Source organism: Terrapene carolina, unplaced genomic scaffold (genome assembly GCF_002925995.2).
Source record: "Terrapene carolina triunguis isolate 2854851 unplaced genomic scaffold, T_m_triunguis-2.0 Scaffold88, whole genome shotgun sequence".
NCBI classification, from domain to species: Eukaryota; Metazoa; Chordata; order Testudines; family Emydidae; genus Terrapene; species Terrapene triunguis.
The window spans coordinates 50,423,279-50,449,107 of NW_020664439.1; the positions used below are offsets into that span (position 1 = coordinate 50,423,279).

General features: G+C 53.9%; 1 protein-coding gene across 1 annotated transcript in view; it reads right to left on the reverse strand.

Moving 5' to 3' along the window:
- Positions 1-2,456: 2,456 nt before the first annotated feature.
- XXYLT1 (xyloside xylosyltransferase 1) overlaps positions 2,457-25,829 on the reverse strand; it is a 96,178-nt gene continuing 72,805 nt past the window's right edge. The window contains exon 4 of the mRNA XM_026650186.2: positions 2,457-3,706. Coding sequence (XP_026505971.1) covers positions 3,310-3,706 — 397 coding nt within the window. The 3' untranslated portion in view covers positions 2,457-3,309. The remainder of the gene's footprint in view (positions 3,707-25,829) is intronic.

Genomic DNA, 25,829 nt, shown 5'->3' on the forward strand with positions numbered 1-25,829 from the left:
TTAAAATGTCAGCGTAATGAAAAGTGGATATTGCTTCTCACGTGTTCTCAGTCACCCTTTAGTAATTCCTGCCCTGAGGACCTGGAGGAACTTTGGAGCCGCGCGCGTGTGCTGTGATTTGGAAACAGATCAGTTCAGCGACTCAACTAAGGGGCAGGTTTAGTGCGGAGGCCATCAAACAGCGTGAAGAGCGGCTGCTTGTCGGGTTCAAAATGAGGCGAAGGTGAGCGATGCTCAGACCCAGCACTGCCAGGCTGGTTATGTCTGTTGCCAGCTTTTTTTTTTGCCTTTAAAAAAATTAAAAGCTATTCCTTTATTAACAGGCAGCCGTGGAGTTAAAAGTGCAATTGCATTGCCCCCCCGCATCCCATCCCCACTTAGCAGAGTGGACGTGTGACCCCCACCCTCCTGGGTGTGGTGCTCTGACCCCTCTAGTGGCACCGAGACCGCTTAGAGAGAGAGAGATTAATGAGTCTGCTACAGCCTGAGCTAAGGGCCAGGTGGTGTTTAGCTCATGCAATAGAGGCTCATGCACTAAGCTCCAGCGCCCCCAGGTTTGAGCCTGACGACCGGCGGTCTGTCGCATTACAGATGGATGAATAGTGTGTATAGAAGCAAAAGCACCAAGGCTGCTGTGTTAATCGCAGGGTTGTCATGTGCCATGCTATTTACCGTGTGGTCATTGGTGCTAAGTTGTGGGGTAACTGACGATTCACTAAGCCCCAGTCTACACACACAAGTGGTGTTGATTTTACCAAACCAGGTTGGAAACTTATAGTAAAATGGATACAGCATCCACCACAAATTCATCGCAGGGTTAGTGATCTTCCTACGTGGGGGCCAGCCTCGCCCCACCCTCCCTTGAGCAAGCAAACACAGGTGCAGAGACAGGCTTTGCACCGCCTGAGAGCAAGGCCTGTGACTGGCCCCATGCTCTGAAGAGGAGCAGGCGGGGGGAGGCACTTTACATCCTTGGCCCCATACATGGCGCTTCATATGACCTATAGCATTGTACTCTATAGGGGGACCCCTCCCAGAGGAAGCGTGTGCTGGAGAAGGGCTCGTTCTGAGCTGCAGCTCAGGGCAGAGCCGAGGTAACCAAGAACACGACCAGATCTGAAGCATATTCAGACACATGCAGGGTTAGTAAGGCAGATAAGCCACGGCTGCTCTCACATCATGCGCTTTTAACTGCGCTGCCTGGTAACTCTCATTCAGCCTGATCAAGCTGGTGAGAAGAGTGTGTGCTTGGGTGGGTACATTCCTATGGTGACTTCGCCCAGCTGTAAGGTGCGTTTTCACTGTCCAGGAGAGTTTCTCAATGTTCAGACTTCCCAGGAGGAAGGCTGTGAATAGCTGAGCCCAGGGCTGGTATTTACACGTGTATTGTCAGCATATGATGCAGCGATTCCTTGTGTAACATGGATTTTACTCTGTGCGGCTCATTGAACCACAGACACGTTACGCTAGAAAGTACAGACTGGCCTTAGTGCCGCTGAAGGCCCTAGGTCAAGTGCGACTGTCGCAATTCTGCCAGACATGGAGATTAGGCTGTCGAGCTCCCCAGGGAAATCTGCAGCCCTTCCTGCAGGCTCTGTTCCACAAGGCCTGTCTCTGTGACAGCCTGTGGGGCCAATGGGGATTTGCTGGCCTGGCAGGAGGTGGGTTTGGGCAGTGGCTAAAGGCGCCCCAGGATTAAAGCCCCTGTACTAATACCCCCACCCAGCCTCTCTCACGCGCACGGCCCCACAGCAGCTGTCCTAGAGACTGAGACAACCAGGTCTCTGCAGCGCTTTGTGCCCCCCTCTGGAATTGCTGGGTCAGGACCGAAAACACGGCCTCAGCTAAAGAGCTGGAGCACACCCTTCACACACCAGCCTGCAAGACCCTCACTTCCTGCCCGCCCCATTAACCCTTCATGCCGCACCGCACAAGCCCATCACTGAACGCCTGGCGTCCCCAGGGTGCAGGGTATCCCACCTTCGTCTGCTGCTGCTGAAGCCAGGACACTGGGCTACATCCACCCCCGGTGATTCCTCCGAGACGGAGGAATCTGGGAGAGACCGGACAGGACCTGGAGTGCTTGGGGGTGCTGTGCACGGCCGTCAGAGAGCGCTCTGCCGGCATGGGCTGGAACACTAGAGGCTTTACGTGGGCAAAAGCAACTCACCGCTGCCAAGAAAGAACAATGGTCTAATGAGGCTCCTTATCTCTGCCATTTATACTCAGCCGTACACACAGGGGCAATAATAACTGCCATGAACACATTTTATTATAGACCTGACTCAGGACTCTCGTGCAGTTAAACAGAGTGGCGATGGTACGTAGGACGCCGTTTTTTCATTTACCCAACAGCTGTATGTCAGCTACTTTTTAATCACCATAAGAAGGAACCAGACCCTTATCAAACCTTGTCACCCAGGGCATCAGCTGTGCTATGGAAAACTGACACAGTGTGTTTTACATCTGCACCTTTATTCTAGCATAAAAGGTTAATGGAAGAGCTAGTAAAAAAGAACACACTCGTCCACACTCTGCATGGTTCTAAGATGAGAACAGCAGTAAAGCTTTTAGCACTAGGAAGAACCAAGGGAAGGCTTTAAAGCTCATTTGGATTCAATTTTGGTCCAGGAGTAACCCAGTGTTAATGCAGCTTTGTAATTTCATCAGCACAAATCAGTCTTTCCAAAGTCTCGTTTGGCTTTTATTCTAAATGAGGCCAGGCTGGAGACGGCATCTTCTCGCCCTGCATTAGACATAGAAATAGGTCACCGAGTGATGGTCCCTGATGTAGGCTACCGTAAAGAACAATGCAATGCTCATGAACACTGTGCAACCATTGACGCTGTCAGTATCAAATGAGGTGCTATCCCTATCCCACAGGGCGGCGCACCCAGGACGTGAGGGCAGGCGGTGCTGCGGGCCGTTGCACTGACCCGGCATACTTTGCATGTATGTAGGGGCTTTCACCACTCTAACTAATTGAGCCTCACAGCACAGTGGGAGGAGGGTAAATATTATTAGCCCCATTTTACAAGTAGGGAAACTGTGGCATGGAGGAGCGACATGCTTTGCCCAACCTCACGTAGCCATGTCAGTGTCTGAGTTGGGAGCAGAACCCAGGTGCCTTGGTTTAACCACTAGACTGCACTTCCTCCCTGAGGTGAGAGGCCTTGGAATGTTCCTGGAACAGCTGGAGTGAGGCACGGGAGCTCAGCGCACAATGGGGTGGGGACACCTTTGCATGGGGCACTGGTGCACACACTTCACGAGCTGCTGCTCCCATCACCCTGCGGAGCGACGGGCGGCCTAGTCCTCGGGGATCGGCGTGTTGCAGTTCCCGTGGTAGATTCTGACTTGGCCCTCGCACCGGAAGTACTGATCGAACACGTCGCTGTACCCGTGCTCCCTCCACCAGGAGCAAAGCTGCCGGTTCCAGGTGCAGTCCAGCACGTGGAACAGCTCGGGGTGCTCCATGCCAATCATTGTGAAGAAGTCCTGGTCCCCCAGGTGGCCCTTGAAGTGGTACTTCTCCGTGAGCTGCCGCACCATGTCTGGCTCCAGCAACTGGTTGTAGAGCTGGGACTGGCGCATGGCTTCCAGGTTGAGCAGCATGACCCCGCTGTTAAAGCCAGGCAGGCCGTCAGGAGGGGGTTCGCCCACCTTGGTCTGGGGGTTCTCACGCCGGAACTGCCAGAACGTGTGCCTGGAGAAGGGAGAAGAGCACAACACGGGGGGTTACAGACCACAGGGCAGATGGCTCCAGCAGCAACCAGGTGTGAGCCCAAACCTAGCAAGAAGCGTTAACTCCACCAGCTACAAAAATGCACTCTGTGCCCCAGGGAAACGTGCTCCCCCTCAGCATTGCCCCTGCAGGACGAGATAAAACTCCACCCCTGGGACCCATTCCTTGCAAGCCCACACTTCTCCGGACTCCAGGTGTTCTGGGTGCACAAGGAATGCAAGCCTGAGCTCACACCTGCTTCCGAGATTCCTAGATTCAAGCCCAGAAGGGATTATGGGACTGGAAGGGACCTCAAGAAGTCATCGAGCCCAGCCCCCTGCACTGTGGCAGGGCCAAGTAAACTTAGACCAGCCCTGACAGGGGTTTGTCCAGCCGGTTCTTAAACACCTCCAGTGACGGGGATTCCACAACCTCCCTTGGGAGCCTGTTCCAGAGCGTACCCACCCTGAGAGTTAGAAAGATTTTCCTAATATCTAACCTAAATCAGCCCGGCTGCAGATTAATCCCATTACTGCTTGACCTACCTTCAGTGGACATGGAGAGCAATTGATCCCTGACCTATTTATAACAGCCCTTAACAGATTTAAAAACTGGTACCATTATGGTTATTTAGTCTGACCTCGTGCATAACACAAGCAAGAAAACCTCACCCAGTAATTTCTGTGTCAAGCCCATAATGTTTGGCTAAGCTAGAGCAGGGCTTTTGGGAAGACATGCTGTCTTCATTTAAAAACGGCAAGTGCTGGAGAATCCACCCCAACCCTTGGTAAATGATGCCAACCATTAATTACCCTCACACTGTTTAAAAACGTGCCTCTTATTTGTAGTTTGAATTTATCTAGCCCCAAATTCCAACCATGGAATCACATTAAGCCTTTTTCTGATCAATTACAGAGCCCTTTGCTATCAGAAACCTCCTACCCAGGTAGAGCTCACCCTTCTGTGGGATAAACTAGTCTTTAGTCCCTTAACATGGGCTGCACCGACTTCTGTATTGTGGTGTTTTTATCAGGAAGTTATGCAGGACTAAATTAAATGCCCCAGTCAACGCAGTCACCTCTATTAGCTACCCTTGTGATCTCCTCACAAACAGAACGATGTGGGGGTGTGACAAGACCTGCTTCCCACAGAGCCCCCCATGCTGACGGGCATTCATTCTGTTACTGGCTTTTCATGCTGTGTTGCCAGCATCCCGCATCAGCCTTCCCAGGGGTTTGCGGGGATCAGCGTCAGTCTCCCCAGTTTCCTGGGTCACCCCGCTTGGTCCCCTGGGAAGGATTTGCTGGTGCAGAAAAAGGCTTGGAAGATTAAATGAATGGGCTGTATTGCAGGGGTGCTGCATTGCCAGCTACTGGCTAACCCAGCCCCCCAATGCCGCTGTGCAATGGGTACTGCAGATGGGGCACTCGGGGACACAGGGTTCAGCTCCCCTTCAAAGGCAAATTCTAGATGATAAATGGAATAAAAACAGTGAAACAAAGTGGGCCAGACTCTGCTCGTAGGCCCTCTGGCGTCAGTCTGAAGTGACTCCATTCCCGCCCGTGTCACTGGGGTCACAAGCTCTCCCACTACAGGAAGGGGCCGGGAATTAAACCCAACCCTCCGGTGCCTCCCAAGAGAGGACTGAAAAGAGGCCAGACGAGCTCCCTGCAGAACAACACTCAAACCCGTCTCGGCCCTGCCACCATTTCTCAAGGCCCCGTGAACACTAACACGGAGCCCTTCGAAGCCCCGTGCCAGGGACACAGCCTCCCCGTGGCTGGGCTGACGGCAGGAAGAGTCACAACGGGGCTTCGTGCAGGGCCGCGGGGTTACCCAGACGCAAAGCTCCCGTGAAAGACACACACAGGAGTCTGAGTGGCTACGGAAGGGAGCCCCACGCAGCTCCTTCCCCAGCAGTGACACCGTCGGGCCCCACTCCTTCGGTACAGCAGAGCGCTCGCTGGAGTGGTGGCTCCTGGCGCTCACTTCCTAGTGCAGAGACCTGCCCGGGACCCCCCACAACCCCGAGTAGCTGCGAACAACAGCCGTGGTTCAGCTGGGAGCACAGTGGGGGCTGGCTCCTGACTTGCAGAGGAACCGCAGAGCGAGTTGCTGTTGTGTCCGCTCTGCAGGGACTAGGCGAGCCAGCAGTCCGGCTCCTTCCTCTCACTTTGTACAGACATGCGACAAATACAAGGGTAGGACTGTGCGGTCCATACACGGCACTGGTCACTTAGGACCCATCCTGCATTCTTTGGGCACCGAAACCCACGCTGGAGTCATACTGTACTTGCACAGTGGGTCGAGTTTGCTGCAGTCAGTGGGGCTGCCCCAGTTCAGGCCACCTTCCTTCATTCCGGGGCATCCTGATGCAATTTGCAAACTTTTCACCATTGACATGCAGCCACCTCTGGGGTGGAATGCGGTAGCTCCTTAAGAGCACTCACCCATTTCAAAGAATTACACCATGTGCAATGGCAGCTGCTGGAATCTGACCAAGACACCATGGCTAAAGCCACTGCGCTCACCGGGGTTTTTTAATGATCACCATCCTGGGCTTTACATCTCAGCGGAAAGACAGCGCCTCCAGGAGCATGGGGCTCCCTGGCATGTCACTGAGTGCTGACCCAGCAGAGCAGTGAAACACCACGCCCACGGCCTGCAGTACCGTCCTGATCTCTGGGGGCCTTTCACGCAGGCAGGAAATCAGAGCTTGTCTGCAGATAAAAGCTGTAGCATTGTACACCCACATGGGCTGGCGTAAGCCCTGCATCCACACCAGGCAGAACTAGTGCAGTGAACATCACAGCACTGATCCAGATGGTGTTAGTGGTTAAAACAAGGCTTTGCTCTGGCCCTGCTTAGCTCACAGGATTGGTGAGCATCACAGCACAATGCAGCCCTTCTGCTCCCTCCAGCCAGTCTCTCTCCTCTCTCTGGATGCCCACAGACACTGGTTTCATGGGGCAGGGTCCCAGCATCACGTCCTTGGGAGGATCCCTCCCTCCCCCCCCCTCGGCATGGACTGGGGTCCACCCACAGCCCTGCACAAGCCGGGAACGGCAGCCGTGCATCACCATCCTGCTGAGGCTTAGTGGGCTTGGCTCTGATCTAACCGCGCTGCCTCCTGACTGACACTCGGATCGTTGAGCCCAGACTCAGACCCCCGTGGACTCAGTCTGCTGGTGCCTGGCCACCACCTCGTTGCTCTTTCACCCCTTGGTTCTGCTAGTCCAGGGGTGGGCAAACTACGGCCCGCGAGCTGGAGCCACACCACATGGCTCGGCCCCGCTCCGGCCGGGGCTCTGGGTCGGGGGCCCGACCACGCTTGAGGTAAGTGCCGCTCGGAGCCTGCACCCCTGAGCCTCTCCCCACACCCCAACCCACTGCCCCAGCCCTGATCCCCCCTCCTGCTCTCCAAACCCCTCGATCCCAGCCCGGAACGCCCTCCTGCACCCCAAACCTCTCACCCCCAGCCCCACCCCAGAGCCCGCACCCCAGCCGGAGCCTGTACCCGTGCCCCAGCCCTGATCCTCCTCCCGCTCTCCAAACCCCTCGATCCCAGCCCCACCCCAGAGCCCGCACCCCAACACCAGTTTCGTGAGCATTCATGGCCCGCCATACAATTTCTATTCCCTGATGTGGCCCTTGGGCCAAAAAGTTTGCCCCACCCCCCTCCCGTGCTAGTCCCTCTGAACGAGAGAGGTGGTCACTGCCGTTCGGGGCAGGTTTAGCAGCTTCCCCGCAGAGCAGCCGCAATGGGAACAGGCCCAGCTCCCTCTCTTCAAAACATGCACAACACCCCAGAGCCACCTTAACCAAGTGTTTTGGCAGGCGGGGCAGCCCTCCCCGCCCGGCTAGATCTGCTCCTTTCCCCCACCGGAAGCCGGCTCCAGGCAGCTGCAGCTGCAGCAAGCACAGGAACTCAGCCAGACACAGCTGGGCACACACAACCCAAACTTGCTGATGAAGGCTGTTTGCAAGATTGGGCAGGCGGGTCAGAGCCAAGAGCGGCCTCCGGCTCAGAGCGTGGCAGGATGTGTTCACATGTGTACACCAGCAGCGGTGTGGTGGTGTGTTTAAATGCTCCAAGTTCCTGTGCACTGCTCTGATACTAGGCATCCGTGCCCGGACCGCTCCAATAATCCTCCATGGCCCTTGTGCAGCCATTGACCCAGTCCGAACGGCAGCGTTTGCAGCCCATTGTGCACAGATGTCATGACTGTGCAAGCAGCAAGGCAGCGGAGAATCAGAGAGAGAGGGGTGGTCAGAGCACAGGCCTGGGAGCCAGGACACAGGGGGTTCCCAGCTCTGAACCTGGCCCTGTGTGACCCCAGGTCGCTCACATGCAGCCAGACCTTTCCCAACACTTGGGTCTCACAATGTCTGGGTGCACAACTTGAGCCACCAAGATGAGGCAACTGAATTCAGTAGCTGTAAATGTAATGTCCATCTCCCAGGGCTGCTATGGCACATGCTGATTAGAAGGCATCTTGTGGCTGTTGCTAGATAGTAGAGAGACGCTCTCCGATCCGATTTGGGCACAACATTTAGGGTTTGTAAAAACAGGTTTTTTAAAACAACCGACAAAACTCCTAAGAGCAGTAGAAATGTTCTGTGAAGCTCAAAACAATTCCCACAGAAACACTTTATTAAACCAAACACCTGCAGCATTTGCAGCCCAAGCCTGGTGGACAGAGCGAAACTGTGGCACCGACAAGTTCATTTTCCAGCCACCAAGATGAGCAAAAAGGTTCAAGCGACGGACACAAATCCACATGGCACTGCAGGGCACTGCTGCCAGCCCTGCGCTTGGTGGCTGGTTCCCCCGGCACCTGGCATTGCAGCAGGAGGCAGTGCTGACAGCCGGAGCACACAACCATGGTGCCTGGGGACGGGCCTTGCTTCGACCCAGAGGAAAGGTTGGGGGGAAGCTGCTTTTCATCGCTTTAGGATTCATTGCTCCATGCACGTCACATTCACGGCTCAGGGTTTTAGGGGGCTCAGAATACCCCCTGAAGGTGAGTTTGCTGGGTGGCTGGAAGCTGTCCCTCAGCAGTCGAGGGAACCGTCACCAGGCAAACCAGAGCAGCAGGGAAGCCACAAGACACACACAAACCAGCCTGTGGTTCTGCAAAGCTGTCCCATGCACTGAGCTCTGGCTCCGTTTGCTCAGCGGGGCAGGAAGGCGCCCAGCTCCAAACGCCACCCTAGCCAGAGGGGATGGCAGAGGAGGTGAAGTCCAGCTGATTTGCTGCCAAGTCCCAGCAGTGAGGTACTTTGCACAGGACACATCAACAGCCCTGCAGCACCTCTGGATGTGCCCTTGGTAGGAAAGCAACGGGAACCTGTGCCCTGCCCAGGAGAGACGGGCCCGGAACTGCAGAAACCCCAGTGAATGGTTATTGCAGCTCCAGTGGAGACATTGCAATGGCCTCAGGAGTCTGACGGGAAGGTGGCCATCAGGGGATGCTCCGGTGTCCATGTCAGCACAGTACGATTGTAGCTCCTGCGTGAAGAGACCTGTCACTCTCCGAACACGCTGGTGCTCATGACAGTGTGGCTGACTCAATGCTGCATCTCATAAGAATATACACAAGAACGGCCACTCTGGGTCAGACCAAAGGTCCATCAAGCCCAGTATCCTGTCTACCGACAGTGGCCAATGCAAGGTGCTCCAGAGGGAATGAACAGACCAGGGAATCATCAAGTGACCCATCCCCTGTCGCCCATTCCCAGCTTCTGGAAAACAGGCTAGGGACTCCCAGAGCATGAGGCATCCCTGACCATCTTGTTAATAGCCACTGATGGACCTATCCTCCATGAACTTATCTAATCCTCTTATGAGCTCAATTATATTTTTGGCCTTCACAACGTCCTCTCCCAAAGAGTTCCACAGGTTCACTGTGTGTTGTGTGAACAAATACTTCCTTACGCTTGTTTAAACCTGCTGCCTGTTAATTTCATTGGGTGAAATGAGAAAGAGTAAATAACGCTTCCTGATTTACTTTCTCTACACCTGTCGTGATTTTATAGACCTCAATCATATCCCCCCTTAGTCGTCTCTTTTCCAAGCTGAAATCTCCCTCCCTCTCCCCCTACCCAGGTGTGGCCAGTACCTGGGCCAGGGCTTTACATTGCCTCCACCTTCCGACCTGCAGATAAACACGAGTGCCAGCTGGAACACGCTGCACCACAGCTCACCAGCGCTGCCTCCCTCATGCCTGGCGAAGCCCTAACTGGCCCGGCTCTCATCCGAGTCCCTAGCTCAGCCAGGCATTGGGAAAGCAAAAGCCCCGCGTCTCCTGGGACTGAAGAAATGAGACGGCCGTGCACCACCTGCCCACTGGCAGGAGGGGTGTCAGTGCAGAACCACGGGGAGCTCTGCACAGGAGAGCGGCGGCAGTGCACGAAGCCACTGCCCAAGGCCAGAGCGACCAGGCATTCTTGGTAGGAAACGTTCTCCCGGCAGAACACATGGCTTTGTCAAAACCGTCAATTGGGACAATACTTTTCAGCTTTCCAATCAGCCGAATCAATGTCGGTTCCAAACATTGAGCCGTTTCTTTGCAAGGGAAAAGGCAAAATTTTCCATCTAGGCGTTTCCAATGTGAAACTTGGGAATTTTTGTTTTGTGAATATTTCTGATACTTTGGTCTTTCCTTCCGGTGTGGAAGTGAAAACGATTTTGAAATATGGCCATTTCCCATGGAAGGGAAACTCCATTTTCTGAACAGTTCCCTCGTCTGGGATTTCGGGGCCGGAAGAATGGAAGTAATGATGGCGGGGGCGGAGGGGGGCTGCTCAGCGAAGGCTCATGGGGCATTCGGTAGGTCTGATGATCAGTGCAATCCAAAGTGCTGGAAAGAGAAAAGAATCAGACCCTTCTCTATCAGGCTCTGTGGCTAGCACAGAAATCTCTCAGACAGCACCACGCAGGCCACAGTGATGTCAGTCTGTGAGTGCTAATGAACCAAGCAAATACCAGGTGTGGGACTGCATCGTATACGCTGCACTTACAGGAGAAAGAATATAACAAGACTACACGAAGTTAGAGATAGGCCCAAGATGCAAAGATTGGATCCAGAACCAAGCTTCCCCAACGTGCCGGGTTTGATTCAGCCCCTGGTAGATACAGACCTGCACCCAAAGCTTGGCTCCAGAGCGACACTTCCTCAATGTTCAGGGCTCCAGCCCATCTCCATGTATTACATGATCCAGCTTCTCTTCTGAGCGCTCAAGCATTATAATGAAAATAATCAGCTTCCATCACAAGGAAACAAGAGACTATAACGGCAGAGCAGAGGAAGGGATAGAGCCAGACACAAAGAGGGGAAAGGGACGGCGGCACCTCGGAAGCGATGGGACTGATCATTTGTTTCACATTTTTATTTTAAAGAAACGTGCTGAGCTCTTGACAGCTGAAGTATAGCCCAGAGCTAGATTATAACCCTTGAAAACAGCTCGCTGTAACAGCCGCAACCCAGAGCACCACTCATCCCTCGATTGCGCCGCCCGCCAGCGCAGGGCTGGGCCCCAGCCCGACCAAGCAGAAAAGCAGATTTATTTTAAATGACTAAATCAGTCTTAGAGCAGCATTGTTCCCCAGTGGATTAGCGTGCAGCCACTAATCCAGGTAAATGCAGACGCAGTAATGGGAAGAGAACAATACCCTGCTTTTTGGTGGACAAACAAACAGCAATTGTTTAGTCCCGAGCCAAAGCCTGGACGAGGAAGTGTTACTTTCCCTTGTCCTGCTATGTACTAGGCAGAGTCACAGCGTGTGCGGCTGCACTGTTCACAAGGGACTAAATCCCAGTGCAGCTCTTCAGAGCCGCAAGGACCCGGTGTCTGCAGTAACAGACCCGATGGCTCAGCTGCCAAAGGCACAGAGTACATGAGGGTGAGAACAGTTCAGCAGCAAGGGAGCTGGTGACAGCATGGACAGCTTTAAACCTTTCAGGTGCAGGTTCGAATCCAACCAACAGCTGCTTTGGAGTGGTCTGTCGTCCCCCTGGCGTGATCTCTCGGGCAGATCTCACAGTCACTGAGCGTTCTGCCAAACCGCTCCTTTAATTGTGACATTTGGTTCGCTCTAGCTAGGAGTCTGGGAAGAGGGAGCCCAGCTGAAGGGCGCGCCCCATGGAGAAAGGGGGGAGGGGATAAGATCAAGGGGGATGGAAGAGTTCGATTTTCTTTAAAGGAAACCAGAGTGGGTGAAACCAACGAGGAGTCCTTGTGGCCAAATCAATGTGATCTAAGTGGTGGTGTACTGGCAAAAAATGTAAGTGGTTAAACTAACAAAAACTCAACTCCATACTCCCCAAACGAGAAGTGGGTAAAGTCAGCTACCCAAGTTTACACTCGGGCTCCTCTGTGTGGACAAACATTACCCAGTGTTTGAGCGTTGGAGAGAATCTGCAGGAGAAATTCCCCTCCCTCCCACACCCAAATTTCCGCAGAGTCTGGGAGGAAAATTCTACAGGATTTGTTAAAATTCCCCCGATTCCCAGGGGTCCAAGAGGCGGCCTCGCCAGGGCACTGTCCGGAAAGTAAAGCGCACACCACAGGCAGTTCCATCGTGCATTCAGCGTCTGATCCGGATCCCTGTTTGGGGTGGTTCAGTGCAGTCAGTTCCTTGTGGGGGGTAAGTCTTTGCAGGGTCAGGCCCAAGCTCACAGAGCACTGACACACCCAAATACACACACAGGCCCTGCAGGGCAGGCGGTGCAGTTCCCCCATGGCATGGATCTAGCATGGAAGTGCAGGTGCTAGTGCTCTGGGAGCATGTTTGCTATGCGCCTGGCATAGCTACTGGCAGGCTGGAATTAAACGGTTAATTGGCCCTGCTGATTCCCGGAGCACAGAGGCAGACTGGAGTCCATGTGGCTGTTGTGTGGTTACCAACTAAAGGAGCCTGGGAGTGCTCCAGGAGGATACACTGTCACAGCTAGTGTTCTCCTTGGCACCCGAGGGCTGCTGATTTCTCTGATCAGTAGGAGCTACTAAGCATAGCTGCCTGGCAGATGCTCAAGCTGTGGCTTTTCATCCCTAAACTCCTTGGAACCTTTTCCTGCTCTTCCTGCAAACAAACGTCAGCATTTGGGCAGGAAATCTAGGTGGGTGCTTCATATTCCTCAGTACGATGACAGCAAAGTAAAACACAACACAAACAGCGCTTCGCCCAAACCGACCATTGCATTGAAATCCACATGGGCAACGACTGCGAACACCAGAGAACACACGGCAGCGAAAGCCCGGCTGTCCACCAGGACTGTTTCTCTGGGCTGCAACTTTCCATATCCGATAACCAGGCACATCAGCTTTCCCTGGGAAGCCCGGGCCTAGGCCCCAGCTCCTCCTCGCCCCCGACTCCAGCCAGGCTGCGCACGGCTTGGTATTTTTCTTTTCCAGCTGTAACTTTTCCAGCATGCTCATTCCAACGTGCTTTGTTTTGGCTTTAAAAGCGACGCTGCTGCAGGTGCTTTTTGATGGGGGCGGGGGAACAAATGGAAACATTTGGAAGTGACAGAATTAGCAGAAGCGCCAAACCAATGGGACACGCCAGGGCTATAGAATACACAGCTCCCCAGATCACAGGCAAATCAGGAAGAAATGAAATGTGGCCAGGCCAATGGGACCAGGTGCCTGAGCCAGGCGCCTCGGGGGGAAGAAGAACGACATGGAAAGGAACAAAGAAAACAGCCGTGAGAATCCACCCAGTGTGGCCCGTCTGGGTTCCGTGCAGCTGCTCAGCATCGCACCCTCTGCGTACAGCCCCGGGCAAGCCAACGTCTCTGCAGCCTGCTCTGCGCCCTGCTGAACAGGACTTTAGCTCAAGGCCCAGCAGTGCTTTTGGAGGCTCTCAGGATCGCCGGCAGGCGCGCTGGGTAGGCCTGAGATGGTTTCCTTCTGCTCAGTGGGACTGAGGTAGAGGAGGTTTGGCATGTGCCATTATGTTCCTTGGGACACCTGTGAAAACACCATCAGCGTGAACACAGCCTGTGCTCACGGAGCGCCTTGACAAACTGTATTCACGGCCCCTGTGCTCCGCGGCAAACTGGGCCCCCAGTTCCCAGCACGGGACACTGGTTGCTGCATTGCTCTGGAATTAAATATGAGGAGAAGCAGAGGATCTGAGCTGTCTGATGTTGAAGTCAGTTTAGTTTATGTTCTCCTCCCATTTTCAGCTCTCAGCGTTGTGCGGATCTTTACACTGCCCCGCAAACGGCACTGGGGGACGCTGGAGGCTGGGCAGGCCAGAGAGCCTAGCCCTTGCCCGAGGGAGGCTGCGAGCCTGCGCATAACGGGGGCAGATCTGACTGCCAGACGCCCCGCTCCTCTGCATGGGACAGGCAGAGATGAGCACAGGATCAGGCCCTAAAGCAGAGAGCCCACACAGAGGAGACACGCCAGGGCCTGAGAGCCCTACACCGTTGTGGGAGGCGGCATTCTTGGTGGTGCGGGTTAGGGTTTGTGCAGCTGCTAGTAGAATAGAATCAGAGAATCTCAGGGGTGGAAGGGACCTCAGGAGGTATCTAGTCCAACCCCCTGCTCAAAGCAGGACCAATTCCCAACTAAATCATCCCAGCCAGGGCTTTGTCAAGCCAGACCTTAAAAACCTCTAAGGAAGGAGATTCCACCACCTCCCTAGGGAACCCATTCCACTGCTTCACCTCCCTCCTAATGAAAAAGTTTTTCCTAATATCCAACCAAACACCCCCTCCCCCCCACGAGTCCTCCCACCTGGTTACAGCTAGAGCAGACAGGACCGGTGTCCCAGCCAGGCAGAAGTTGCCTTTCGTGTGCATTTGGGAATGCAGGGAAAACCCCAGTCCCCGGCGCGCTGTAACCCAGTAAGTATGTTATCTGCAGCTCACAGCTTTGTGACATGGGCTGTGCCAGGAGCCAGGGAAGGGGCCAGAGGAGAATCTCGCGTGGGGCTCAGGGGTACGGCCTGCATGGGGATGCTTTGATAGTGGGGGCATCTGTTCACACACCCCCATGGACGGAGGATGGAGCCACACGTCTGCAGCCAGATGCTGTCACACGCTCACGTCTCAGTCACACAGGGGGTTCGTCCACTTTAAAGTCACACCCCACCTTAAACCGAATGAACTTCCTGGTGCAGACAGGCCCTCTCTGCCCACTGGCCTTGAGCCAACAGCACTGAATCAAAGGGAGACACAAACACGCCCCCCACCCCCACCCCCAGCTCCCTGGAGCTGGGCCAGGCCTCAGTGTCTCCACCCCTCAGGTGTTCGTAGGGGCTACAGTGCTGCAGCACCAGCACATCCCATTGTTACTGGGAGGGTATAGGGTGGGCGGTACAGGGACCTGCCACAGCTGGAAATTGTTGCTCCAAACTCCCCCTGATGGGGGACGGATTCTGGCCATGGTACATCGGTAGTGAGAGGAGAGCGAAAGCTGAGTTACTACCGGCCCTTCTCCCAGACTGTGTAAAACTCTGCTGGCTGGGCCTTCGGCTGCGTCCGTTGGCCTCCACAGCGCTAGGCTGCGTTACGTCAGCCCAGGATCTGGCCTGTGGAGTTAAAGTGACACACCTTCCCTACGGCGCAGCAACGCCCTGTGACTGCTCCAGCTCTCTCGGCCACCAGGGAGCCCCCGGCAAAGGCAGGACGACAGACCTCAGTAGCCCTGCGCTCTCCCCAGGCCGACAAGCAGCAGGAAGTTGCTCTGTGGAGAGGAGAAACTTTCAGCCCTTCACTAAACTTCAGGCCTGATCATGGCGCAGCTCCATTAGCCTCCACGATCCCTTTCAAAAGAGGAAAAAGGCTCCAGACAAAGCCAGGCCAAGAGGGCAGCCCAGGGGCCTTGACACCAAAACAAAACATGGTCAAGTTTTTCACTTGTGTTGTTAACGGCTCTGCAGCCCTGTGTTCCCTTGGCTGAGGGCTACCCCTTGCAGAGGGGCTCTGCTGTGAGCAACTGTTTATAAACAAAGCCTCCATGTGCTAGGAAACATCTGGAGAATAGCACTTCCCAGCATTCAAAGCACACAGCCCAGGAAGGCTAGATAAAAAATTCCACAAGGACTTCCCCTGCTGGCTGAGCACGCAGTCGCTGGCCTGGCTTCCTCCCACGTTTCCTTTAACGCTCTGTGCAGCTGCCCGGCCAACTCAGATGACTGTCCTACCTCAGAGCTGTCTGCCTCAGAAATAAACAACCTACCACTGCTTGGCAGACCCACGATCCTGGCATACAGCATGGCTTCCAGGCAGGGCTGTAAGAATGTGTTCAAAAATAGCTTCTTGTTAAATCACCAAGAATATTCTCAAAGGTGAAAATGGATATTTCCATATATTGTATATGTTTGTCTGTCTTTCTGTCTCTCTCTCACCCCCTCCCCACACCTCCATTGCCTGTGCACCCAGAATCCCCCCAGCTTTCACGGGTTTGCCAGGAAGAGATGACAAGAGTCACGGGACAGTAATTGCTTAGGACCTGCTCCCATTCAAGTCAACAAGAGATTTGCTACGTGCTACAAATGAGGAAGTGCTGTGCTTTTAATAGAGCCCAAGGCCAGAAGGGACCATTGTGATCCTCTAGTCCAGCGGTTCTCAAACTTCATTGCACCATGACCCCCTTCTGACAACAAAAATTACTGCATGACCCCAGGAGGGGGGACCAAAGCCTGAAACCATCTGAGCCTCACTGTCCCGGGCAGGGGGGGCAAAGCCTGAGCCCCACTGTCCCGGGCAGGGGGGGCAAAGCCTGAGCCCCACTGCCCCAGGTGGAGGAGAAGGGGGGAGGGAAGATGAAGCCCAAGAGCTTGGGCTCCAGGTGTGGGTCCCGGCCAGTGGGGCTCGGGCCCCAGGCCCCAGCAAGTCTAACACCAGCCCTGGCCCCAACCCACTTTGGGGTCCCAACCCACAGTTTGAGAACTGCTGATCTAGTCTGACCTCCTGTATAGCACAGGCAGAGAACTGCCCCCAAATAATTCCCAGAGCAGAGCTTTCCGAAAAACACCCAATTGCCAATGACGGAGAATCCACCACAACCCTTGGTCAGTTGTTCCCATGGTCAATTACTCTCTCGATCAAAAATTTACACCTTATTTCCATTCTAAACTTGGCTAGCTTCAGTTTCCAGCCACTAGATCTTGCTAGGCCTGTCTCTGCTAGCCTGAAGAGCCCATTATCAAATAGCTGTTCCCCATGTAGGTACTGACAGACTGTGACCAAGTCACCCCTTAACCTGCTCTTTGTTAAGCTAAATAGACTGAGCTGTTTGACGCCATCGCTCTGAGGCAGGTTTTCTAATCCTGTCATCATTCTCGTAGCTCTTCTCTGACCCCTCTCCAATCGATCAACGCCATTCGTGAATTGTGGACACTGAACTGGACACTGGAGTCCAGCAGTCGTCACACCAATGCTAAATACAGAGGTAAAATAACCTCTCTAATCCCACTGATGCATCCCAGGACCATATTAGCTTTTTTGGCCACAGTGTCACACAGGGAGTCATGTTCAGCTGATTATTCACCACCATCCCCAAATCTTTTTCAGAGTCCCTGCTTCCCAGGAGAGAATGCCCCAGCCTGCGTTCTTTGTTCCCAGACATATACGTTTACAATTAGCCATAGTAAAACACATAGTATTAACTTTCGCCCAGTTAACCAAGCAACCCAGATTGTTCTGTATCAGAATTGTCCTCTGTATTATCTACTATTCACCCAATTTTTGTATCACCTGCAAACTTTATCAGGGATGATTTTGTTTTCTTCCAAGTCATTGATAAAGATGTTCTATAATGTAGGGCCAAGCACTGATCCCGGCAGGGCCCTACTGGAAACACCCCCACTCGATGACAATTCCCTGTTTACTGTTACATTTGGAGACCAATCAGTTAGCTAGTTTTCAATCCATTTAATGTCCGCTGGGTTAATTTTATATCGTTCTAGTTTTTTTAATCGCAATTTTATACAGTAACAAGTCAAATGCCTCACAGACACCTGAATATATTACATCCGTACTATTACCTTTATCAACCACATTTATAATCTCAACAAAAACTATATGTTGATTGGCATTAATTCTATTACTCTCCTTTAATCCTTTATTAATGGAGTCCTGTGTTAGCCACTCGACTATCTTCTCTGGGATCCATTCAGGCAAGGTGATGGACACACAGGGCAAAAGGAGCAGCCCCCCGCAGTGGGGATCTGGGCTGTGAGGGCAAGCATCGCCTGGCAGTGCCGCCCGATCGCTCAGGGTGACAGCATTTTACAAGAACCGGCTGGTGCCTGGCGAGCAGGACACGTGTGACAACTTTTACAGGAAGAGAGCAGAGTTCCTGGCCTAATGCTCCTGCAGCCAGCGCGTGGGCCTTTCCCCTGACAGAGCAGGAGAATGATCCGGCCTTCCACTCCGCCAGCGCCAGACCAAATGTTGGTGTCATGCTACACATCTGGCTCCGCGGTGCACTGAGGAGTTTGGGCGCCATGCTGGGCGAGCCAGCCAGATGTGCTTTCCTTCTCCTCTTGTTAGCACGTCTGCCGCTCCATGGCATAGGCATGGTTTCAAACTTGGATCAAAACGCGTCTCTCCTGGGGTCCAGGCACGTGAATGTGCCTACACATGTCACTGACTCAGGGACCCATCACTTCTCTCCTCCCTTCCCACACCCCGGAGGCACCAGGGCCTCAGTCTCCGTGCCCCCAGGGGACCCCTGGATTGTGGATGTGGACACTTGCCAGGTAGAAACTGGCTTGAGACTGTCCCAGACATCCACAGACACCCCTGCAAAGGCACCAGGAAGGGAACAATTTTGGTCACTGCTGGCCTTGGCTGGATTCGAGCTGACATCGGACAGTCAGTGAATCTGCTGCTGACTGAGGATCTGCCACGACTCCACCTTCTCCAGGACTAATGACACGAGCAAAGAGGTTTGGACTCACGGGAAAAGGGCTGAGAAAGAACACCAGGAGCTGCTGATGGGGAGTGAACAGCAGCTGGGGAAAGTGGGGCTTTGCTGAATGATGACCGTGGCCCTACCCGATGAGGAAAGGGGCTGGGAAGCTGACAAGACTCCCTGGAGCTGAAGAGAAATTCTGGGCAGCTGTGAAAAACACATGGGCCTAGAGAAAGACGGCTTCTTAGGAGTTTGTTGACTGCAGTTGCCTGAGATTCAGCTACAGCATAAAAGACTCACAACAAAACCTAGATGGCTGTTTGGGTGTACTGTAAAGTTCTCTTCAAGCCATCAAGAAATTATTTTACTGCCCAAAACATTCAGGGAATCTGAGTGCTATAAACATGCATTCTTGGCGCAGTCTGGCCCAGACACCACCCAGACCTGGGTACCTGCCTGCTGTAAGCCGTGTGCCTGCACTATGGGAGTGAAGGCACATGCAGCTCTCTCCTGGAGAACCCCCTGGGCCATGTGTCTGGGTCCGTGCACCCCCAGTGCAGGGCTGGGTCCGTGCGCGGATGAAAGCTCCGGCAGCTGGTGACTCAGTGAGGGGCACTCGGCGTTAACCCGAGCCAGCTCTCAGCCTCATGTTAGCAGTGCTGGGCTGCTGGACAGGACAGCTTTGGGATGCAATGTCACATTGAGGGGCTGGCCGCTGGGGTCATTAGCAGTAAGAGGGCCCCAGTGCCCCATGTCTACGGGCTGAGACAAGACCCTGATCTGATGCACTGGGACTATTTACGGGTTCAATAACGTAGCCTGGGGTGTGTGGTTAGAGTAACAGGCACAATGGAGGCCCTGGACTTCTGCTTTATTCCTCACAAAGCACGCACGGCATCTGGGCTGAAACGACAGCTGGGTCTTCAGACTTCTGCTGCCGGCAGCAGGAGCTGGAAGGAAGGGTTTCCCTGCACCTGAGCCACAGCCCTTCTCTGCTCCCTGCACTCCAGCCATTAAAAGAAAAGAACCAGAGGCCAGGAGAGGTTGGAGACAAACACCAACTGCCCGTCCTTTGGGCTGGGGCTCCAGCCAGCTTGCCTCTCCACTATCAACTCTCGGCGAAACAAGGAAACTTTTCGACATGCCTCCTCCTGGGGGGAGCACTAGCACCAGCCCACCCCACCAGCTGGGATCCGTTTCCCTGTTTACGTTCCCAGGCTTGTTCAAATACAAACTCTGTCAATTGATAATTGGAGATTAGGGTCGTTTGGCATTTCAGCTGGGAGCAAGTCACCAGCCGCCAAAGCTCTCCAGAGTCCCTGGCTGACAGCTCCAGGCGGCGAGCCAAGGGAACGCAGCAGCAACCAATGTTTTAGGCTGCAGGAAGCCGTAGCGTGGGTCTCTGTCCCCTGCACTCTGATCATTGAGGTGGTTAAGGCAGTCTCCTCTCTTCCCTTAGGATTGTTGTAAGGAATGTGAGACCCACCTACCGCGCACACCCTGACAGCCCCGTGCGGTAGCACCCACAGCCCCCCCACTTCAGCTAAGGCTTCCCCCAGGGCTGCATCCTTTTCCTGGGCTGCTGCTCTTCAGTCCCAGGGCCCCGGAGCCCTGTCCTCCACGCGCTCCTTGCTGCAGCACTACGCCGCAAGCACTGTGCATTAATCCATCCTGCCAAGAATCCTCCTTCCATGGCCCGCCGCTGCCCACTGCCAAGCTGCGAGGGCTGGCATGAGGCCATTCCTGAGACAGGTGCCTCGCTGTGGTTAGCAGCGTCTGCGACGGCAGGTGCACATGGGCTGTGAAGCGGGCCAGCACACACTTTGTGATGACGCTGTGCACGTGTCAGGCACCTTAGAGGAGAACACCCCAGAGAGGATGAAAAACTCTCTCCTGCTCCCTGAAAGCGACGTCACCTCGTCTGAGCTGCCAGCCAGAGCCCTGAGAGCTGAGGCCAGGAGAGGCAAGGGCGGAGGGGCAGGAACCCCAGGCGGTGGCTGGTAGTGAACACTGCCTATTACTGGTTTATGATACTGCTACTGCTATCAGTGGGTCCTGACCATGGGCCAAATGCATCCCTGGGGCGACTCACCAGGCATGGCTTTGGCCCAGCGCCATGCTAGAAGTACTGTGCCACAGCTCTGCTCGGCAGTGCAGTCTGCAGGATCCCAGGCGCTGTTCCTGAGCATTTAGCACGACTGTGGGGACGGTATTACAGCATTGCTCAGTGATCATCCAGCTCTCCCAGAGAGCCACATGGAGCACAGCCCACTGTCTAGGCCCCCGCAGTTATTTCATACCTAGCTGCATGCGACTGCGTAACAGACACACCCGGACCCTTTTCCCATTTGCATTAATTCAGAGCCAAACAGAACTGCGTTGCAGAATGTCAGGCCCCAGGGCTAAAAAAGTTCTTTCAGGTTCCCTGGTGCCACGAGGGAGACACCCCCCCAACAGCCTGAGAAGTGCACAAGGTGCTGAGCCGAGCTCTCTCACGCTGCTCCGGCACCTCTCCTCTGGAGAGTTTGGAGCGTTTGCCAGCTGTAAGTAACCCCGACACCCCCAAATACCTTCTTCCCTTGGTCACAGACGTGATGTTGTCATTGTTGGATATTTACTACTAACTGGGCAGGTCCCACCAGCTCTGAGCATGGGATGAGCCAGGCCTGGCTTGCAAACACTCCCAACTGGTTCAAACAAAATAACATCCTCTTATTCCCCCACCCAGACACACTAGCCAGGGCGCCAATCCTCACAGCACACGCCCCCCCAAAGCAGAGACACGCGCGGACCCCCCAGGCAGAACACACAAAGCTCTGAGCCCTGCAGAGCACATCTGCTTCGCTCCCAGTGCAGACGGCGAGCTGAGAAGCGCTGCATGCCCTAGCCATGCGCTGCACCCCGGCAGTCCCATGGAACTCCCCCCCCACCCCACCACCACACCCAGCACTGGTACCGGGCACAGAGCCGCCACCACCGGCTCATTTCAATCAAAAGCGTCACATCCTGACGACAGATATAAACCGCTCCCCATCTGCATCTAAACGGTGCCATGCCCGCTGCCTAGCAACAGCCAGCCCACGAGCATCCCTGCCTGCCCACGGTCCTCCAGCAGCGCTCCCACCTGTCCTGCCGCCTCTGGCACTCAACAGGTGCTGTCTGCACGGCCAGGAGTGCAGACACTTTCGCCCCGATCTCTGCCACAGCCTCCCCATTGCCAACATGGGGACAGCACTTCCCACAGCTGTGCACAAAGCATCCAGCATCGCCGCCCACAGACCCGCTGCCCCCTGGTGTTCACACATGGCACAGTCCCCGAGCCAGCTGCGCTCTGTCCACTGCTGGCTGCAAAGTAGCACGTCCCAGCACCGGGCTCCACATGGCGATCAGCACATGTGCTGACACAGGAAGTCACGCTCTGGGCTTTGGCTGTCCCTTCCCCCAGGGACGGTTCCAAGCCCGAGGGCTGCCTCCTCTCGTGGCAGGTGGGTGTTCCCCACAGAGAAGCAGGGCTGGTACTTGCCAAAGGAAGCACTCCGAAGGGAAGTGCAAAGCACAGCAATGGTCTGGCACAATGAGACCAGCAGCCCTGGGCTCTTCCTCGGGGGTGGGGTCACAGCAGTCAGGACTGGACATTTCCCACCCTGAGCATCTTTCAGCTCCCCCGCGACGACGAGGCTCTGCCCTGTGCACTGACGGGAAGGGCCCCACACACGGCGGCGACAGCAAAGTGATCCCGCTGCCCAGGGACAGGCTGCGCAGAGACTGCCGGATGGAGGACTCCACCCAGCTCTCCAGCCCAACAGCTCCACGTCCACAACCCTGTGTGGAGGGGGCAGGACCGCGCTGTAGCCCTGAGACCCTGCAGCATGGCCTGGAGGGGGGATCTGCCCCCTAGCTCAGTTTAACCCCCTATTCAGGAAGCCCAGCTTGGTGCAGGGGGTCAGGGTCTAGTGTGAGCCAAGCAGCATCTCCTGTCAGACCCTCATCCTGTCACTCCTGGCTCTGCGCCTGCAGAGTTTGCCTGCACATCCAAGAGGGCTGTTGATGCAGCCATGTGGCCGGGAGGGGGAGGGTTTGGAATGGTCAGACCGCTGGCGTCCGGAGACGCTGCCTCTCCGGCTGACCAATGTCCCATTGCTTCCTAGTGCTCCCGGCGGGCTGTCTCTTGTGTCATACTTCGATTGTAGCTTCTGGGGGCAGGGATCTTTCTATCCTGTGTTTGCCCAGAGCTGGCACCACGGGGCCCGGTCCATGGCCGGAGCTCCTGGGCACCACGGCAATGCTAATAATAAATGATAATCACTCTACGTGAGCTCAGGAGCTGGCAAGATGAGGAGCATCATCACCAGCCCTCTGCCGGCCGGCGCACGTTACCAAGCAGCACACCTGATTAGCTGGAACGCTAAGCAGGTGCAATAAGCTTTGTAACTAAGATTATGACTTTGCATAAGTGCTTCCTTGTGCAGAACGCCATCTGCTAATATAAACCTGGGGGCTGACTTGAAGCCACCCCCACAATCCCCTATGCTAACGCAGCTGCACCAGCCCAGTCGTTAGTCCCCTTACGTGCAGAGAACATCTGACTAGGTGCCTGACTGTCCTTAAGGGGCCCCACCTGCAAACCTCACACACACAGTCCCTGTATAACCAACATCCTGTTGGGGGACAAAGGCCTGGCAGCATCAGAACCAGTGCTGCCATTACGAACCTACCGGCACGTTCCTGCGCAGATGCTGAGTGCTCTCAACTCCCACTGGAGCCAAGGGCAGCTGGGCGTGCTCAGCACCTGGCTGGATCAGCCCCTTCCTGTGGCCGGTCTTGCAGAGATCTTGGTAATCCCCTGTACCGTGTGTCTGATGCAAGCGGAGCAGGAAGTACAGCATGTCTGAGCCATGGAAAGAACATGGGCCGATACGCAGCAGCTGGCAGAAAAGGGTGAGCCGACTTCAGGAACAGGGACGGGACACACCCAGCTTTACATTTCAATGGTATTTAATGGCGTGCCAGAGGAGGCACCCGTGCAGGCTCCCCACACCCTCTCACACCCACGGTGCATCCATGCCACAGAGACCGGCATCTGCACCCCCCTGAGTAAGTCGATATTGTGCTGTCCACTCCATCGCCAAAGCAAACCTGCCAGGGCACAGCTGGGCCACAATGCTGGGATCCCAGGGGAGAGCGAAACACGCAGAGCATCACCTGTGAGTAACACGCCACAGCACGACGACATGAGCCAGTACTGCTCAGGACAGGCGCCATCCCCAGCCAACGCAACAGAAACCTCAGCAACTTGCTCTCGGAGAGGCTGAGAGACTGTCATGCTCTGGAAATGCATTTGTCCAACACAAACATGACCCAGGCATTGTTTCAGCATGAGTCGGTGACTGGCAACACTCCAGCACCATCCTGTTTTGCTGTTTGGAGGTTTTTCCCCTAACTCTGCAGGATATGAGTGCAGGCTCTGGGCCGTTTCCTATCTGCTTCTCTCTTACTATTACATTTCCCGCAAGCATTTGTACTGATACTGCCCAGCAGCTCAGTGCTCCGTATCCTGGCTTCTGCACTGAAAGCATTTTATGGTTACAAAGCCTAAAAAACAGAGAACAAAAATGCAAATGGATGGAGTGAGCAGGAACATGTGTCCTAGACCATGGGAGGCATGCAGGGGAACAGCAACATTTCATTTCAGCGTTGAAAAAATGATTCTGATTAAACACCCCACATCTACTATGACAGGGGCTGTGTGTGTAGATTCATAGGTCCTAAGGCCAGAGGGAACTTTGTGCTCAGCTAGACCGACCTCCTGGATAACACCGGCCAGAGAACTGCCCCAACATAGAGAAGATCTGTTAGAAAAAATATCCAGTCTTGATTTAAAAAATGTCAGCGATGGTGGCTCCACCACGACCCTTGGTAAGTTGTTCCAGTGGTTAGTTACTGTCCCTGTTAAAAATGTACACCTTATTTCCAGTCTGAATTCACCTAGCTTCAAATTCCAGCCAGTGGATCCTGTTAGACCTGTCTCTGCTAGACTGAAGAGCCCAGTATTAAATCTTTGTTCCCCACGTAGATACTTATAGACTGGCATCAAGTCACCCCTTAATCTTCTCTTTGTTAAGCTAAACAGACTTAGCTCTTCGAGTCTCTCACTATAAGGCACTATCTCTAATTCTTTTCTCTTTGACCCCTCTCCAATTTATCAACATCCTTCTTGAACAGTGAACCCCAGAACTGGACACAGTATTCCAGCAGCAATCACACCAGTGCCAAATATAAAGGTAAAATAACCTCTCTACTGCTACTCGAGATTCCCGTTTGTGGGTCCTAGCCCATGTTGTCGTTGTTGATCACATTGGCTCTTTTGGCCCCAGCATCACATTGGGAGCTCGTGTTCACCTGATTATCCACCAGGACCATCAAACCTTTTTCAGAGTCACTGCTTCCCAGGAGAGAGCCCCCCATCCTGTACGTCTGGCTGACAGTTCTTGTTCTTAGAGGTATACATTTGCATTTAGCCGCATTGAAACCCATATTATTTGCTTGTGGCCAGTTTACCAAGCGATCCAAATCGCTCTGTATCAGTGACCTGTCCTCTTCATTATTTATCACTCCTCCAATTTTTGTGGCATTTCCAACTTTATTTTAATTCCAGATCATTGAAAAAAATCTTAAACAGCACAGGGCCAAGAATCAATCCCTGTGGGACCCCACTGGAAACACACCTGCTCAGTGATGATTCCCCATTTACAGTCACAATTTGAGACTTATCAGTTGGCCAGTTTTTAATCCATTTAATGTACGCCATGTTAATTCATTGTTGTTTAATCAAAATGTTGTGTGGTACCCAGTCAAACACCTTACAGAAGTCTAAGTATATTACATCAACACTATAATCTAAATCTATCAAACTTTCTATAAATCCATGTTGATTTGCATTAGTTACATTACCCTGCTTTAATTCTGTATTAACTGAGTCCCATATTAGCCATTCCATTATCTTGTCCACGATCCATGTCAGGCTGACAGACCTAGAATTATCCGGGTCAGGCCGTTTACAGTTTTTAAATATTCCAGTCTTCTGGAACTTGCCTTGTGCGCCAAGACTTATTGAAAATCAACATTAACGGTCTAGCAAGCTCCTAAATTAGGAGCTTGGATGCAAGTTACCAGCTGATTGTAAAATGTCTAACTTTAGTAGTTTCTGTTTAACATCCTCCAGAGATAT